At 46.6% G+C, this 14408-nt stretch overlaps 1 protein-coding gene across 3 annotated transcripts in view; it reads left to right on the forward strand.

Annotated features, from left to right (window-relative positions):
- Nucleotides 1-229: 229 nt before the first annotated feature.
- Nucleotides 230-14408, forward strand: part of NCOA1 (nuclear receptor coactivator 1) — a gene marked incomplete at its 5' end in the record, with an annotated part of 65646 nt that continues 51467 nt past the window's right edge. For all 3 annotated transcript variants that reach the window (XM_080615746.1, XM_080615747.1, XM_080615748.1), the window contains 2 exons: nucleotides 230-315; nucleotides 5036-5202. In XM_080615746.1, the coding sequence (XP_080471872.1) occupies nucleotides 230-315; nucleotides 5036-5202 (253 nt within the window). The remainder of the gene's footprint in view (nucleotides 316-5035; nucleotides 5203-14408) is intronic.

Genomic DNA, 14408 nt, shown 5'->3' on the forward strand with positions numbered 1-14408 from the left:
GACACCAAAAGGAGGGTAAAATGATCGCATGTTGCCTTCCTTTTGTATTGCTTCTTTCACAAACAAGGAGTTGATTCAGTCAGAAAGACTTGCATTGGGTTAGTTACCTCTTCAGAGGTCACTTGGTCCATGTTTTCTGGCTCCGCCATGTAAGAACCACTCCTCCTGCAGCTGTGAAAATCTATAACCTGTCTCTCTCCTGTTCTAGGTGCAAAGTAGGTTAATCAACATGAGTGGCCTTGGGGACAGTTCAACGGACCCTGCCAACCCTGACTCTCGAAAGAGGAAAGGCTCGCCCTGCGACACAGCCCAGAGGTATGTGCACCACTCCCAATCCATCCCCTGCCATGGCTACTTTGTCATTCCCACTGCGTCGCTCCGTCCCGTCTGCTCGAGCAGATGGAGCCAGGTTTCAGCTACTCGGAAACGTTCACACTTCCCACCAGAACTTCGCTTTGCTTTTAGCGGTGGCTGCAGTGGAAGATGGAGCATGATGGAAATGCGGCTCCCCATCTGCTCTGCTTGTTGTTAGGTGGCAAATGATGATTAGAGGCTTGTTATCAAAGTTAACGTATTGATTTTGCAAATTGAGAGCACTCAGAGCATCAGGAAACTTTCTCAGGGTAAATTTGGGGCAGATACTTCTGCAAGGTCTGCAGGTCATCCCAAGCCTTCTGCCTCTTCACGCCGGATTCCTAAGGAATCCATGTTTTTGTAATATTCTGAAACTCCAATGGAGACCCTCATGCTCCATGATGCAATTACGAAACAGAAAATATTTCTGTCTGAAATATCTTCACTTCTGTGGCTGCTTCAGAGTTCAGCTCGCTGCGAAAGGCACCTTTAGCTTATGACTGAGCCTTCCCATCCCAGCTACTTTGCCATCTGATTTAGGCTATGAAGTCCTGGATAGAGCCAGTTGTAATCTTCCACAAGCTTTTCTAGGCTCCCTGTGAATCCTGGGCATCTCTTTTCATGGTGATACATTCTGTTGGTAAGGATGAATGTATGGTGCCGACTCCATGTCTCTGCTGCCTGGGATGCTGTTTCGGTCATCACCGCAGAATATTAATGCACTGAGCAAAGCCCAAGTGTATTTTCTAGCACTTACAGCTCATACATGATATTCTAGACAATAAATGTAAAGGCTACAGTGTTCCAGTAGAGAGATGTTAAGTGTTTGTTCGAGGATTTCTGTTTATTCTATTCAGTTCTTGGTTGCAGCATCTCCCTTCTGTAGTGTTCCCACACCTTCTTACAAAGTGGTTCATAGCTTAGCTGTGCCATTGAATTGCAGAAGACATTTTGATAGCACTTCTAGCTGTCTTATTCCTACCAGATACTCTGTAATCATGTGAAATGTTTCCCCTTTCTGGCTGAGTCATTTGAGTCAGAGCTCTTGCAGCCTTTGCTGCTGTCTAGTGGCTGGTCTCAGGGCTGGTCCTTGCCCAGGAGGTGAGTTTGTGGTGAAGCCATGGATCTTTGAGTCCCCATGACAGAGCCGTGGGTAGCAAGATGGGCTTGGACACCTCTTCTTGAGGGAACTGCTCTTCAGCTGAATGAGCACACACCTAGCTTTGCTTCATCTGGTCTGCCTTTGGAAAGCAAATCTCTTGTGGTTTGTTTCCTAACCCCTCAGCACCCCAAGAAAGCCTTCTACAGCTGACACCAGGGGTCTATCAAAATATATAGGACAAGAAATGAACAGATTGATACACTGGAGGGAAGGAATGCCATCCAGGGGGACCTTGACATGCGTGAGAGGTGGACCAATGCCAGCCTTGTGAAGTTCAACAAAATGAAGTGCAGGGTCCTACACTTGGGTTGGAGCAATCCCAGGCACAGCTACAGGTTGGTCAGAGAAGAGATTCAGAGCAGCCCTGCGGAGAAGGACTTGGGGGTGTTGGTCAATGACAAACTGAACATGAGCCGGCTTCAGTGTGCGCTCACAGCCGAGAAAGCCAACTGTATCCTGGGCTGCATCAAAAGAAGAGTGACCAGCAGGTGATCCTGCCCCTGATTCCTCTCTGGTGAGACCCCCCTGCAGTCCTGCATCCAGCTCTGGAGCCCCAGCATAAGAAGGATGTGGAGCTGTTGGAGCGAGTCCAGAGGAGGCCACGAGGATGATCAGGGGGCTCAAGCACCTCCTGTAGGAAGACAGACTGAGAAAGGTGGGGAGAAGCCTGGAGAAGAGAAGGCTGCGTGGAGACCTCATAGCAGCCTTCCAGTATGGGAAGGGAGCCTACAGGGGTGCAGGAGAAGGACTCTTCATTAGGGGCTGTACTGACAGGACAAGGGGTAATGGGTTCCAACTTAAACAGGGGAAGTTCAGATTGGATATAAGGAAGAAGTTCTTTACTGTGAGGGTGACAAGGCACTAGAATAGGTTGCCCAAAGAAGGGGTGAGGGCTCCATCCCTGGCAGTGTTCAAGGCCAGGTTGGACAGAGCCTTGGGCAACATGGGGCTTGTGTGAGGTGTTCCTGCACATGGCAGGGGGGTTGGAACTGGATGATCTTAAGATCCTTTCCAACCCAAGCCATTCTATGATTGTGGAGAAGCAGAAACTTTTGAATGAAGGATTGTCCTTTGTCCAAGCACGAGATTTTACATCTACGAAGCACCTACAAGCAGTTTTAAAAGGATTGACTTGAATACTTGTCATTGGGTTGGCCATCCAACCCCAAATACTGGAGCTAAAACATGTTACCAAAATCCAGAAGTGAAGTCCTCACCAGTGCTGCATCTTCTTTCTTTCAGACCGTCTCCCAACTCTCAGCTGCAGCGGGGAGGGACCTCGTCCTCCTCCCTGGGCTGGCCAGAGTCCTCCATGGTGTACTCCACAGCAAAGTGAACTTCAAAACTCCTTTGTTAAAACCTAGAAGGTTTAACTATTGCTTTTGATGATACTTAGGAGTCATAAAGAACAGCCCACTGCCGTAATATTCTCATGATGCTTTTATGTAAGGAAAATTGGCCAATTCTCCCTCCTACAATTTGAAAGTTGCCACAGCAACAGCAACATTAAGAGTTTTCATGAAATGAGCTCACCCACAACAGAGGGATTTTTTTTTCCTTTCCTCTCTGCTATTGCTTTCTGCTTCACAGGGAGAGATAGGAATTAATTTAACCTTAACATAAATACTCACTCAGCTCCTTTGACAAGCATTTGCCTGCCCATTGCTGGGGAGCATGCTAGTGCTGGCATCACCAGTACCTATGCAAAAGGAGGCTGAGGTCCATGGCTAGACCCTGCACTTCTGCAGCAGATGGACATTCAGCCTACCTCTGTGAAGCTGCTCTTGCTGCCTGTGACCCCTTAGTTTTCATTGGCAGCTGCCTGCTGGGGAAGTGAGGGCTCTTAGACCCACCCAAACCCATTGCAGAGGCGTTTCTAGGTCACACCATATGTATCCCGTGGAAGGTCTCACTCATGGACTTCACAGTGGCCCAAGCAGAAACACAGCTTGTGTTCTTCACACCCACAGATGGCTTTGTCTCTAGTTTTTAACTTTCTTTTTTGATTCTAACTGTTCTATGATTCTGTGATTCTTCTGCTCTGCAGAGTCATCCCTGTCGCTCCTCTGGGCAGTCACGACATCTGGAGAGACATGAGCAGGAGGAGAAGCGAGGTCATGGAGAGTGAGCTTGGGAGGCAAGGGGAGGTTCATCATGGAGTAGTCATGATGAGAGCAAGTTTGAGCAGCAGAAAAATGCCCAAGAGGCAGTATCTACCTGGATATTGAGCTAATAAAGTGGAATTAGGAAAATAATCAGGAAACATCTGTGCAGCCTACCTGAGGAGCTCCTTAGAGGGGAGAGCTGGTGGTGTCTCATCTCCCTGTGGACAGATATGGTTTCTGAGAGTACCTGTGTAACCTTGCTGTTATCAAAGTATATTCATGCTTTGGTTGGTTTGCACTCTCAGCAGAGAAAATAAACCAAACCTCAAAGATTTCAGCTGTTAGCAGAGCTTGTTTTACCACATAGCACAACGCAACAGCATCTACAGTGGGACACAAATTGCCTACTGAGCCGGACTTCAGCTTTTGTAACCAGTGTTTTCTCAGCCCCTTTGTGAGTGGTCGGCCTCTTTGAGGACAGGAACATCTCACCATGCCTACAGGCATCTCAGCAACTTCTTGGAATCTAGTAAATGTTGGGGATTTTCAGGCAGTAATTCTAAAATAGAGTGCTGGGCATCCTGTGGAGGTTCCAACAAAAATTCAGGCGGCTTATTGAAAACCAGCCTGATAAAAGGCATCACAGGTAATGCAGAGCCATACTGGGCGTTCTGTGGTGTTCTCATTTCATCCTGCAGTTGATGTAGAAGAAGATTTTCAGAGAAAGTGTGTCTCTGTGTCTCTCACAAATGCACCTCTCATTTTGGTGGTTCTGATGCTTGCAACATCTTTGGTAAAGGAATATGTCACAGTGTGGCTTCAATGATGGCTGTGCCATAGCACATAAATAATATATTCTCAATTCCCCAAATTTACAAAGAGTTGATGGGAGAGCATTGGGCTTCTGCAGCTAAAAGGAAAGCTGCTTTTGCTGGGATGAAAAGGTTGATCTCATGAATATTTTTCATTTTCCTCTTGTCACTGTTGATTCCAATTTTCTCTTTCGTGAACTCTGGTGGATGCTGTTAGCTTTTATGTATGAACTTAGAATTCAACTTGGCAACAGCTGGAATAGTGGCTGTAGAAGAATGGGAGACTATGTAACTCTTTTATATTTATATATATATAACTTATAACTATATCTGAGAGGAAGACAAGAGTCCTGAATGTTAGAGGTCTGGTTTTGTTCGGAGTGTCTGGCTAGCCCTATGAATTAATTTTGAATACATGCATAAAAATAGACAAAGGCCTGAATGAACTCCCCAGTATTTTGAGATATTTGGATTATAGTGTGGTCATTGCTTCAGCCAGTACTTGTATTTTTGGGTTCTTATCCAGTGCCCACATGTGACCAGATTGGGAAGTGGGAAAAAGTCATTAATGTGACTTTGAATTTTTTGCCCTTCTCTAACAGCAATGAAAAGCGGCGACGGGAACAGGAGAACAAATATTTAGAGGAGCTGGCGGAGCTGCTGTCTGCAAACATTGGGGACATCGACACTCTGAGTGTCAAACCTGACAAATGCAAGATCCTAAAGAAGACGGTTGATCAGATCCAGCAGATGAAGAGGTTGGAGCAAGGTAAGGCGGCAATTCCTGCCTTGGCTTGTCAGAAACCTTCAGAGTAAGAGCATTCTCCTGGTATCCTTCAGACACTAAACTGCCGTGAATAATCACAACTTAATGAAGAATCATGACATAATCAGTCCATTGGCAGTAATATGGAAGCAGTAATATTGAAGGGTATGCTTTGCCTCCATTGCTTGGCTTCTTCGAGATGCCACCTTTGTTTCTGGGTCAAGGTGGCATTTTACTCTGTGTTTATGATTCATCCTGAAATTACTCCATAGATTAAAATAATCAGGAGTGCTTGTTAAGCTTTCAGAATCAGGCCCATTAAGGGCTTATCAGTAATACTGCTGTTAACTGAGTGCCAAAAACCCATTTTATGGCTGGGTAAGTTGAAGTACTGATAGCTTGGCCACACGATATGCAAGAATTGATGAAGAACCATGTCCCCTGTTCTCCTGCCAACCAGATTAGAGGGCACATTAATCCACCTCCAGTCTGTGAATAGAGAAGAGATGCTTGAGAAGCTGTATAAAGGTTAAAATTCACCCCAAGTATCAACTCATAGACTGAAATGCGGAAGTCCAAAGGGCTCAAGCAATGCACAGGAAAAGGGGTGAGGTGCAGTGAGGAGGGAGTGGGATTTGTTCAGGTCCTTGCAATCCCAGCATCCGTCCTGGATCTGCTGCAGGTGGGCACGAACTTGCTGTGCATCATGCCTGCTAAGGGCTGCCCATCCTGTGCACTCAAATACTTTGTCCTTTGTGCAAATACTTCTTCCTTTGTGCAAAACACTGTTCTTCGTGAACAAGGCAAATCCCACTCAGTATTAGTGCTGAGAGCGTGTCATCCGTCAAGTGTTGCCTTTGACAAAGCTCCCACCTCACGCTCTGAGCAGAACAGTGTTGCCTGATAAAAGATGTTAAATTTTTACCCAAGCCCGTGGCTAGGACGTGGGTGCACAAGTACAGGCACTCCACAGGATGACAGAATGGTTTGGTCTGGAAGGGACCTAAAAGCTCATCCAGTTCCAACCCCCTGCCACGGGCCGGGACACCTTCCACTAGACCAGGTTGCTCCAAGCCCTGTCCAACCTGGCCTTGAACACTGCCAGGGATGGGGCAGCCACAGCTTCTCTGGGCAACCTGTGCCAGGGCCTCACCACCTTCACAGGGAAAAACCCTCTTAGGAAGAAGTTCTTCCTAAGATCTCATTTAAATCTCCCCTCTGTCCCTTTAATCTGTTTAAAGCCGTTCTCCCTTGTCCTGTCACAAGCCACACGGTTCCATAGGGCCTCCCAGCTCACTATTATTTTAGACACTAAATTTTGGGGCAGAGCATTTGGTTCACATTGGACAGGCAGCCTGGGCTTCCCAATGAACCAGGACAACTGCTTTTAGGTTTCATTCACGTTGCGCCTGGGCTCTGAAAGGAGTTTCGTAGCGGGTGAGTACGCCCAAGTTCCTGCTCGCTGCCACTTCACTGTTCATTAGTTTTCTTGACATTGCACAGCAGGGCTGAACATTAACTAGGACAAGCACTACTTAAAAATATTATACCTTGAGCTTTGCTCTGTGTTGCCGGCTTATCTAGTGCAGTGCCAAATCACCAAAGAAAAGAAAACTTCACCTGTATTTGTTCTTAGCAGTTTACCATGAGAACATTTCACATGAGGAGGCAGAAAAACTGTGGCAAAAAGTCAGAAAATTCGTGGCCACAGACAATTGTCTGTCCTTGTAGTTATATCAAGGGCTAGATGTTGTGTTTCCCTGCCCATGTCCTTCCTCCTCCTCCTCTCTTTTTCGCAGCCATAAAGCTGATTAATATTTGCTGACTGCTGAGGATGTAGTTTTGTTGCTACAGTATTGTGAACGGCAACATAATCCTGCAGCGCGTGGCTGTGCTCCTTCTAATGCTCTATAGGAAAACCACCTGGAGATGGGATTTCACGTAACAGAGAGGAGGCAGGGAGTTTGGACTTTGCAGTGATGTGTTTCAGTGGGCTCAGGACATCCCGACAAATCACAGAATCATAGAAATTCCAGCAAATGATGCTGCTCAGCCCAGTAATAATGGGGAAAATGATGCTAAACCTCGTAGCAGAGCAGATTGCAATGAAAAAACCAGGCAAAGTCCTGTTATTAATGTAACTCATAACGTGCCCGACATGGAGCAAGGGGGCTTTGGAAGGGGCAGGTGCAGGTGGCAGTGCCAGGGGAGAGGGGACATTGTGGGAGCATCCTCCCCGCTGCCAACCCTGGAGGGTTTAGAGGTTACATCCCGCTGGCTCTCTCTCCTTGCCTGTCTCTCCAGCACAGATCATCCCCAGTTTTAACCCGCAAAGGGGTGGAGAAGCCGGCAGAAGCTTGCAGATGGATTGCACGCAGGGGCCGAGCCCTCCCTCCCATCCCCCTGCCTGCTGGGCTGCTATTTAAAGTATGAAGCAAATGCGTTTAGAAAAGATTCCTAGGTCTGGACACCTTCCAATGTTAGCAATGTACAGTTGGCAGAACAAGCGGTTGCGGCTGTGGCAGCAACCTGAAATTCATCTGCCAAGACAGCAATAAACGCAGCGGAGGAAGAGGCCAGACAGTTAATTTTTCAGCCTTTGACCGTCCCACAAAAGTTCTTTTTGATTTTTGAGTCAGTTGGTTTTAGTGCTGGAGACCTGAGCTGTGCCGGCACATGGTCACTTGCCGTGGAAGAGGAGAAAAGGCCCTTAAGGTCTCCTGGTGTAGAGGTCAGCAAGGAGAAAATCTCTCTGAACATCCTGCCAGTGCTCTGCAGGGCAACAGTCCACCAGTGTGGACCTCGCTCCCCTTTGCATTCAGATTGGCATCATTCCCAGCTCATGGATGCTGGAGATCCTCTCCTGGGGTTGGTCCTCTGCAGAGGAGCCATGCCGTGAGACTGAGCTGATGTCCATCCATCATGTGGAGGTGAGGTCGTCCAAGGTTGCTTCAATTCAGATCAGTGCTGCTGCGATCAAAACCCAATGGGTGGAGGGAAGCTGGACAGCTTCGCTGCCTGACTTGCGTTACTCTTTGGCTTATAGGGTAAGCAGAGGTGATGTAAAGGCTGGTAGAAGAAGCCATCAGGGCAGCATAGTGGAGCTGGGATGGAGTTAGGAGGCTGCAGGACAGGGAGGAGGCTCAGTTGCCACTGGGAAAGTGGATAATGTGTGGTTGCAAACACAAAAAAAAAGGCATCTTGATCATACAAGAGTGCAGAAATGAGCAAAGATACTGGAAAAGCTGCACTGATGCACAGATCACACTTGTTTTGTTCCTTTTCTGTAAAATGGTGTCATAGAATGAATTATAGAATGGTTTGGGTTGGAAGAGACCTTAGAGCTCACCTAGTTCCAGCATCCCTACCATAGGCAGGCACATCTTCCACTATACCAGGTTGCTCCAAGCCCTGTCCAACCTGGCCTTGAACACTGCCAGGGATGGGGCAGCCACAGCTTCTCTGGGCAACCTGTGCCAGGGCCTCATCACCCTCACAGGGAAGAACTTCCTAAGATCTCATCTCAATCTCCCCTCTGTCAGGTTAAAGCCATTCCCCCTTGTCCTGTCCCTCCAGGCCTTGTCAAAAGCCCCTCTCCAGCTTGGTTTGTTGGCCCCTTTAGGCACTGGAAGCTGCTCTAAGGTGTCTGTGGAGCCTTCTCTCTTCTCCAAGCTGAACAAGCCCAGCTCACTCAGCCTGAATCCATGGCAGAGGTGCTCCAGCCCTCAGGGCATCTTTGTGGCCTCCTCTGGACTCAATCCAGCAGGTCCACATCCTTTATTTTTTTTTTGTTTTAATTGAATGCCCCAGTTTTGGGAGGGCAAAATCCTTTGGTTTGTGGAAGGGATGCAGATATCTGACAGAGGTGGGAGCTGGCGGAGGAGTCATCTCATCTCCCTTGTAGAGCTCCCAGCCTTGTCAGTGTCCTTTTTAAGATGAAGCCACCAAGTCTTTTCCCAAAAGCCCTCTCCATTGATAGACTGCTTAATTTCTTTCCTGAGCAGGAATATAAATGCAGCACCTTAATAGAATAAATCAAATAGTATTGAGCTTTTCATTACGCTGCCTACAAACTCAAGCAGCTGCCGAGAGTTGCCCTTGAAACACCTCATAAGGCATCACAAGTGACTCTACCACTGCTGGCATCCAAGGGACTTCCTTCCCCCATCCTTCCTGCGTTTGCTCATCGCCGCTCGTTGGCAGTCACTCCCGCTGTGCCGCCGTATGTTCGGCTTCTGCGGGAATCAGTGCGCAGAGCCGGCAGCTACCTGGTCCAGGAGCAGCCGCAGCACGGCTCCCGGCCCAGCCAGGACACGTGGGGTGATGCTCATGAATTTCTGGTCCTGTGAGGTCCAAAAGCCCCAGCATATTTACTCTGCAGTTGCCAAAATGAAGGATTTATTCTGTATTTGCTTGGATTTGTGCAACTTAGCTCATCTCGTGAAGGACCCTGAGTCACTGCTTGTCTTTGCAGTGGAAGGCTTCTTATGGCAATGGAGGGTCGAATGATCCCATCGATGACAACTTCAGCCCCACTCCATCTTGGCTTTTCAGTGGTGGAGCTGCTGAATTTATTCTTACAGATGTGTAAGGAAAAAGAAATTTAGATCTTTATTAATGCAGTTTTATTCTGTAGTCATGCTACAGAATAATGACCTGATTTGGGGGTGTTTTAAAAGGGCACTGGGCAAACAATTAGCTTTCTTTCCTGAATGTTACTGTGTTAACCTGCAAAGATGACCCTCAATTTTGAAGCTGAGTTACTTTGGGCAGGGAGGGGGAGAAGGCTATTTCTTGAAGTTTTTACTTTAATAATTTTCTGGGGTTTTAGGGATAAGAGTGTTTCTGTCTCTTTTTGGGGTACACAAAAATTCCACAACTTGATGGAGGTGTTCTCTTCTGAGTCCAACAAAACCATGGAGTAGTTGTGTCCTCCTGACATATTATTTCTTTGTGTTTTTTTCCTGAAGTGTGGCCATAATAAGACGGGCTCCTTCAGGAAAGTTTGTGCTCTTTTGTCACTAGGGCACACCCAAAAAGAAGAGGATCCTTCACTTAAGACCACCTCCCATTTGAAAGTTAACCTACTTGGTGAAGTAATTTTCCTTTTGGGTAAAAACAATAGGTTAATTAAGTGAAGTATATGAAATAGTTATTGATTTTGGATGCTCTGTTGCATATGATCGGTGGGCTGTCAGTGGCTTTCCTTTAATTAAGTTTCCCTGCTGTCTTGTCGTATGCATAGATTCGGCCCTGAATTTATTCTGTGGTATACATGTACAGCTTCTAGTGGGGGGATGTCCTGAGCCTTTGGCAGGATGTATGGAAGCTTCTTCAGGATGAATGCTGAGTTTCTTCTTGGGTTTGGGAATGCCAACATGTGGTGAGCTTTAAAAAGGAAACAAAAAAGCCTTGGCTTTGTATTTAGTGGTGGTCAAAAAATGGTGAAGTGATGGCCTGGGAAAAGGCTTCTCCCATAGCCTGCAACAGCAGCATGATGTTTTGGGAGGAGAGGAGACCTTGTCCTTGGGCACTGAGTCAAGAGCCCCTTCCTGTCCCAGCCGCTGAGTGATGTGGTACGTTATTAAAGATCATAAAATTACTCCCATAAAACCACAAAGTGAGTAATTGCGTGCAATGTGTGGAAGCAAGCTGCAGAGATGAGGTCCCTTGACGAGCTTTACCCCAAGGCAGAGGAACCCAGTGCAGAACAATTAGGGGCTTTCAGCTGGTTTCTTCTGCCCAGGTCCAGGCTCCCATGTTAATGTCAGTCCACATGCGTTTGTGTCCGCAGCCCTGGGGATGGAGCTCTATGTGGGATTTCATTTGCTTTGAGGAAATGCCTAGCCCATGTCCATGTTACTGAGTCTGCAAAGGAGCTGGACATATCCAGTGCAGAAGCAGAAGGAGCCTTTGGGAATTTCTCCCTTGCTTGGCTTTGTTTTACCAGGATAATGTAGTTAAAGCCTTAAGGCATTTTTTTTTTCTGTTTCAAATCCTCTTAAATTGTCTGCAATATCCTTCTTTCACAAGCTCCAATTTGAATGCATCTTTATAGACATTCATTGAAGCACAGGCAGTATTTCCAGTTTCTGATTAAACTTCCCAGGTCCTTGGAGCTGCTGCCTTCACGCTGCCAAGGGAAAGTACCGTCTGCATAATGTGCTCTGCCTTGTTTATGTTTGCATTATTTCTTGCATTTTATATTTTGAATACTCTCTCATTTTGGCCCCTCCCTCTCCCCATATTGTAATCCAATATCCTCTTGGAGAAGTCTAACATTTTACCCGGCAATCTCTCTGTCCTTCTGGAACCATCTCATTTCCATTTCTGATAGTGGTGTTTGACAAATGGCTTCAAAGCAGGGGCAGCTCTGGGATCAGCCCAGGTTGCTGAGGTCTTTACCCAAGGATGGAGAAGCACAAGTGCTGGGGGCAACTTGCTCCAGCACTTGGCTGGCCTTGTGGTGAACAAGACTTTTTTCCTGTCCTACCTGAACGTCTCTTGCTTCACTTGTACTCATTGCTATCTATCTTCTCACCATCCATCCCTGTGAAGAGCCTGGCTACATCACCTCCGTAAATTCTGGTAGGCATGGGCAGGCTGCTGTCAGCTGTCCCAGAGCCATCTCTGCTCCAGGCTAAGTAATCCCTTCCCTTGGTCCCTGGTCACAGGATCAGTGCTTCAGCCCCAACCATCTTGGTGGCCTCCACTGATCTGACTCCAGTTTGTCTTACACTAGGGTGCCAAAACTGGGTGCAGTATGTGGTAGTCACCTAGATGTGGTACGCAAGCTGGCCATGCAGATGGAGCAGGTTGAAGAAATGAGCCAGTGGCCACTCTACCAAGTACAAGTAGCCATCAGGAGAACCAACAGAGAGAGAGATCCCAAGGACTCTGGACATTGGGGATGTCCTACTGCATTCCCACATCACATCTGAGCGCCTTCCTTGGTGGCTTGGAGAGCTGCCCAAGGTGGGTGTTGCTGCCAGGAGGGCAGGTGACAGCATGCTTGACTTGGCTTGGTGGCCAAGACAACATAGAATCTGCATTGATGCCAGCTAAAGGTGGAGCGTCCATCGTGGCTTTGGCTTCCTATGATGTTGCTAATCACAGTAGCAATGGTGATGTTGCCTTGCATGCAGAAATCGAGATAAACTTGAAACTGTTAGGATTCAGAGAATTCAAGTGTAATTTTTGGTAGCTTTTATGTGTTGAGTAAACACAGAGGTCCTTCAGTGGACCCAAAAGAGGACACTTTCAGGTAGTGGAAGAACAAGTTGCACGGTTTTTGCATAGTCAGAGAAGAGATGGAAATAGCCTAAGCTCAAGGCAGACCAGCTTTCAAGGCCAGGGATGTATTATAAACAGAAGCTTAGGTCTAACATTTGAGGTTTGACTGAAGAACAAAAGCAAGCAGCAGAATGGCATCTGAGGGAGCAATGTAAGTGGAAATGTCTCCTGGAAATGGAGTAAATGAAAACTGCTTTAAGGGGTTTACATTAATTAAAGGATTTTTTTAATTAATTAATTAAAACCACATTAAGGTTTGTGTCAAATCTAAAATTAGATTGAAATCTCTTCAGGCTACAACTGTCAGCCTGGTGCTGTAGTCTCCTCTTTAAATGCATTGACTTTATCGGAGTTACCCTGATTTTGTTTGCTTCAAGGGAGATCAGAAAAGGGCTTTTGCCTTAGAGCGGTGTTTTGCAGAATCTGGGTTCCTCCACCTTCATTCCTGAGGTCAGGAAGGACCTTCTTGGCCAGGTGCTTGAGAGGAAGGCTCTTTCTTCATCCCAGATCTGGTGTTTGGATTAACCCTGATGGAGCTGCTCCGGTTACTAGAGGGAGGGATGCACACCGCTTTCATCCCATCCCTGTGGCCAAGTTATTGTCATATCTTAGAGAAAGAAAACCAACCAAACCCTGGAGGCCAGATCAGACATCAGCGAGGAGGGGGAATTCCTCCTTGGCTTCGTAGGTGCCCGCTAAAAGCCCTCAAGTGTGAGGTTGATCCAAGGTAAACAAGAGTACAAACAGATCCAGTCCTTTTAACTGTTTAAATTCATCCTTCCAGGAATCCTTATGATATCCTGAAGATGATGAAACCACCTGCTCATTTTCGGTGGAAATGAGTTTCAGATCATTCCTGTGCCAGTATTGCCCTTTAATTTGGTTTGTTCTTCCTTCTGTTTGGCAATTCCACCCTTCCCTAGTGTATTTTTATGAAGCTGTTGCTCTTGTTCTCTACCTTCGCTTGACTTGTCCAATAAACCAAGCTCTCCTAGGATCTTGGTATCTGATAGCTATATTTTTCCTTTAATCAACCCAATACCCTCTCTGTACTTCCTCCAACTGAACTTCATTTTTCCTGAGTGAATTGGTTCAAACTGTCATGATATTTTCTTACCAGATCTCACCAGTAGCATTTGGTTGTTGCCAGTACCACTCCTGGTATGCTGGAGGTAACGGGTCTTGTCTCCTCTTGTCACATCTATTAAACCATCCCCAACTTGTAGCCAAAGCTCATGTTCTTGGATGATGAGTGCATGACCTTAAAGTAGTAGAAGGTGGAAAAAATTAGCAGTTTAGCAGAGCAATTGAGTAGGTTTTGTACCATTTGGTCCTCTTCCATGTGAATGGGTCAACCTACCCTCTGGTGTGTGTTTTCTCCCTGTATGAGTACCTTATCTCAGGTGCTAGAGGAAAGACCACTGGTGACCTCTCTTTATCCTGATGAAACACCTTTATTCTCCAAATTGAGTTTCTTCTATAGTTGGTACGATCCTTCTGAATGGATCGTATAGAAGGATCTTGACACAACCATAGAAGGATCTTCATATATACCCTTTCATATAGAAGATCTTCACAGAAGGATCTTGGGAGTCTCTGCTAGATCTCAGTACTATTCTGCATCTTGGGTGATGTTGTGTGTGCATAGAGTTGGTGGGACAAAACTGGAGCTCAGGCATGGTATCCATGCTGGAAGGAGATTGTAAAATCCAGAGAAGCCAGAGAGGAGAGCCACAGAAATGAGCCAGGGGCTGGCGAAAATGTCTTGCAGCTTGGAAGGCTGAAGAGCTCTGTTAAGTGTATCCAAGGGTTGGAAAAAAAAGGGAGTGGGTACATGGTGATGACACTATAAACACTAACAAGAATGGAAAATGCTGGCTACTAAAGAGGTTTTTAAATCAGCATAACAGAGAATG

Source organism: Psittacula echo, assembly GCF_963264785.1.
Source record: "Psittacula echo genome assembly, chromosome: 4".
Lineage (NCBI taxonomy): Eukaryota > Metazoa > Chordata > Aves > Psittaciformes > Psittacidae > Psittacula > Psittacula echo.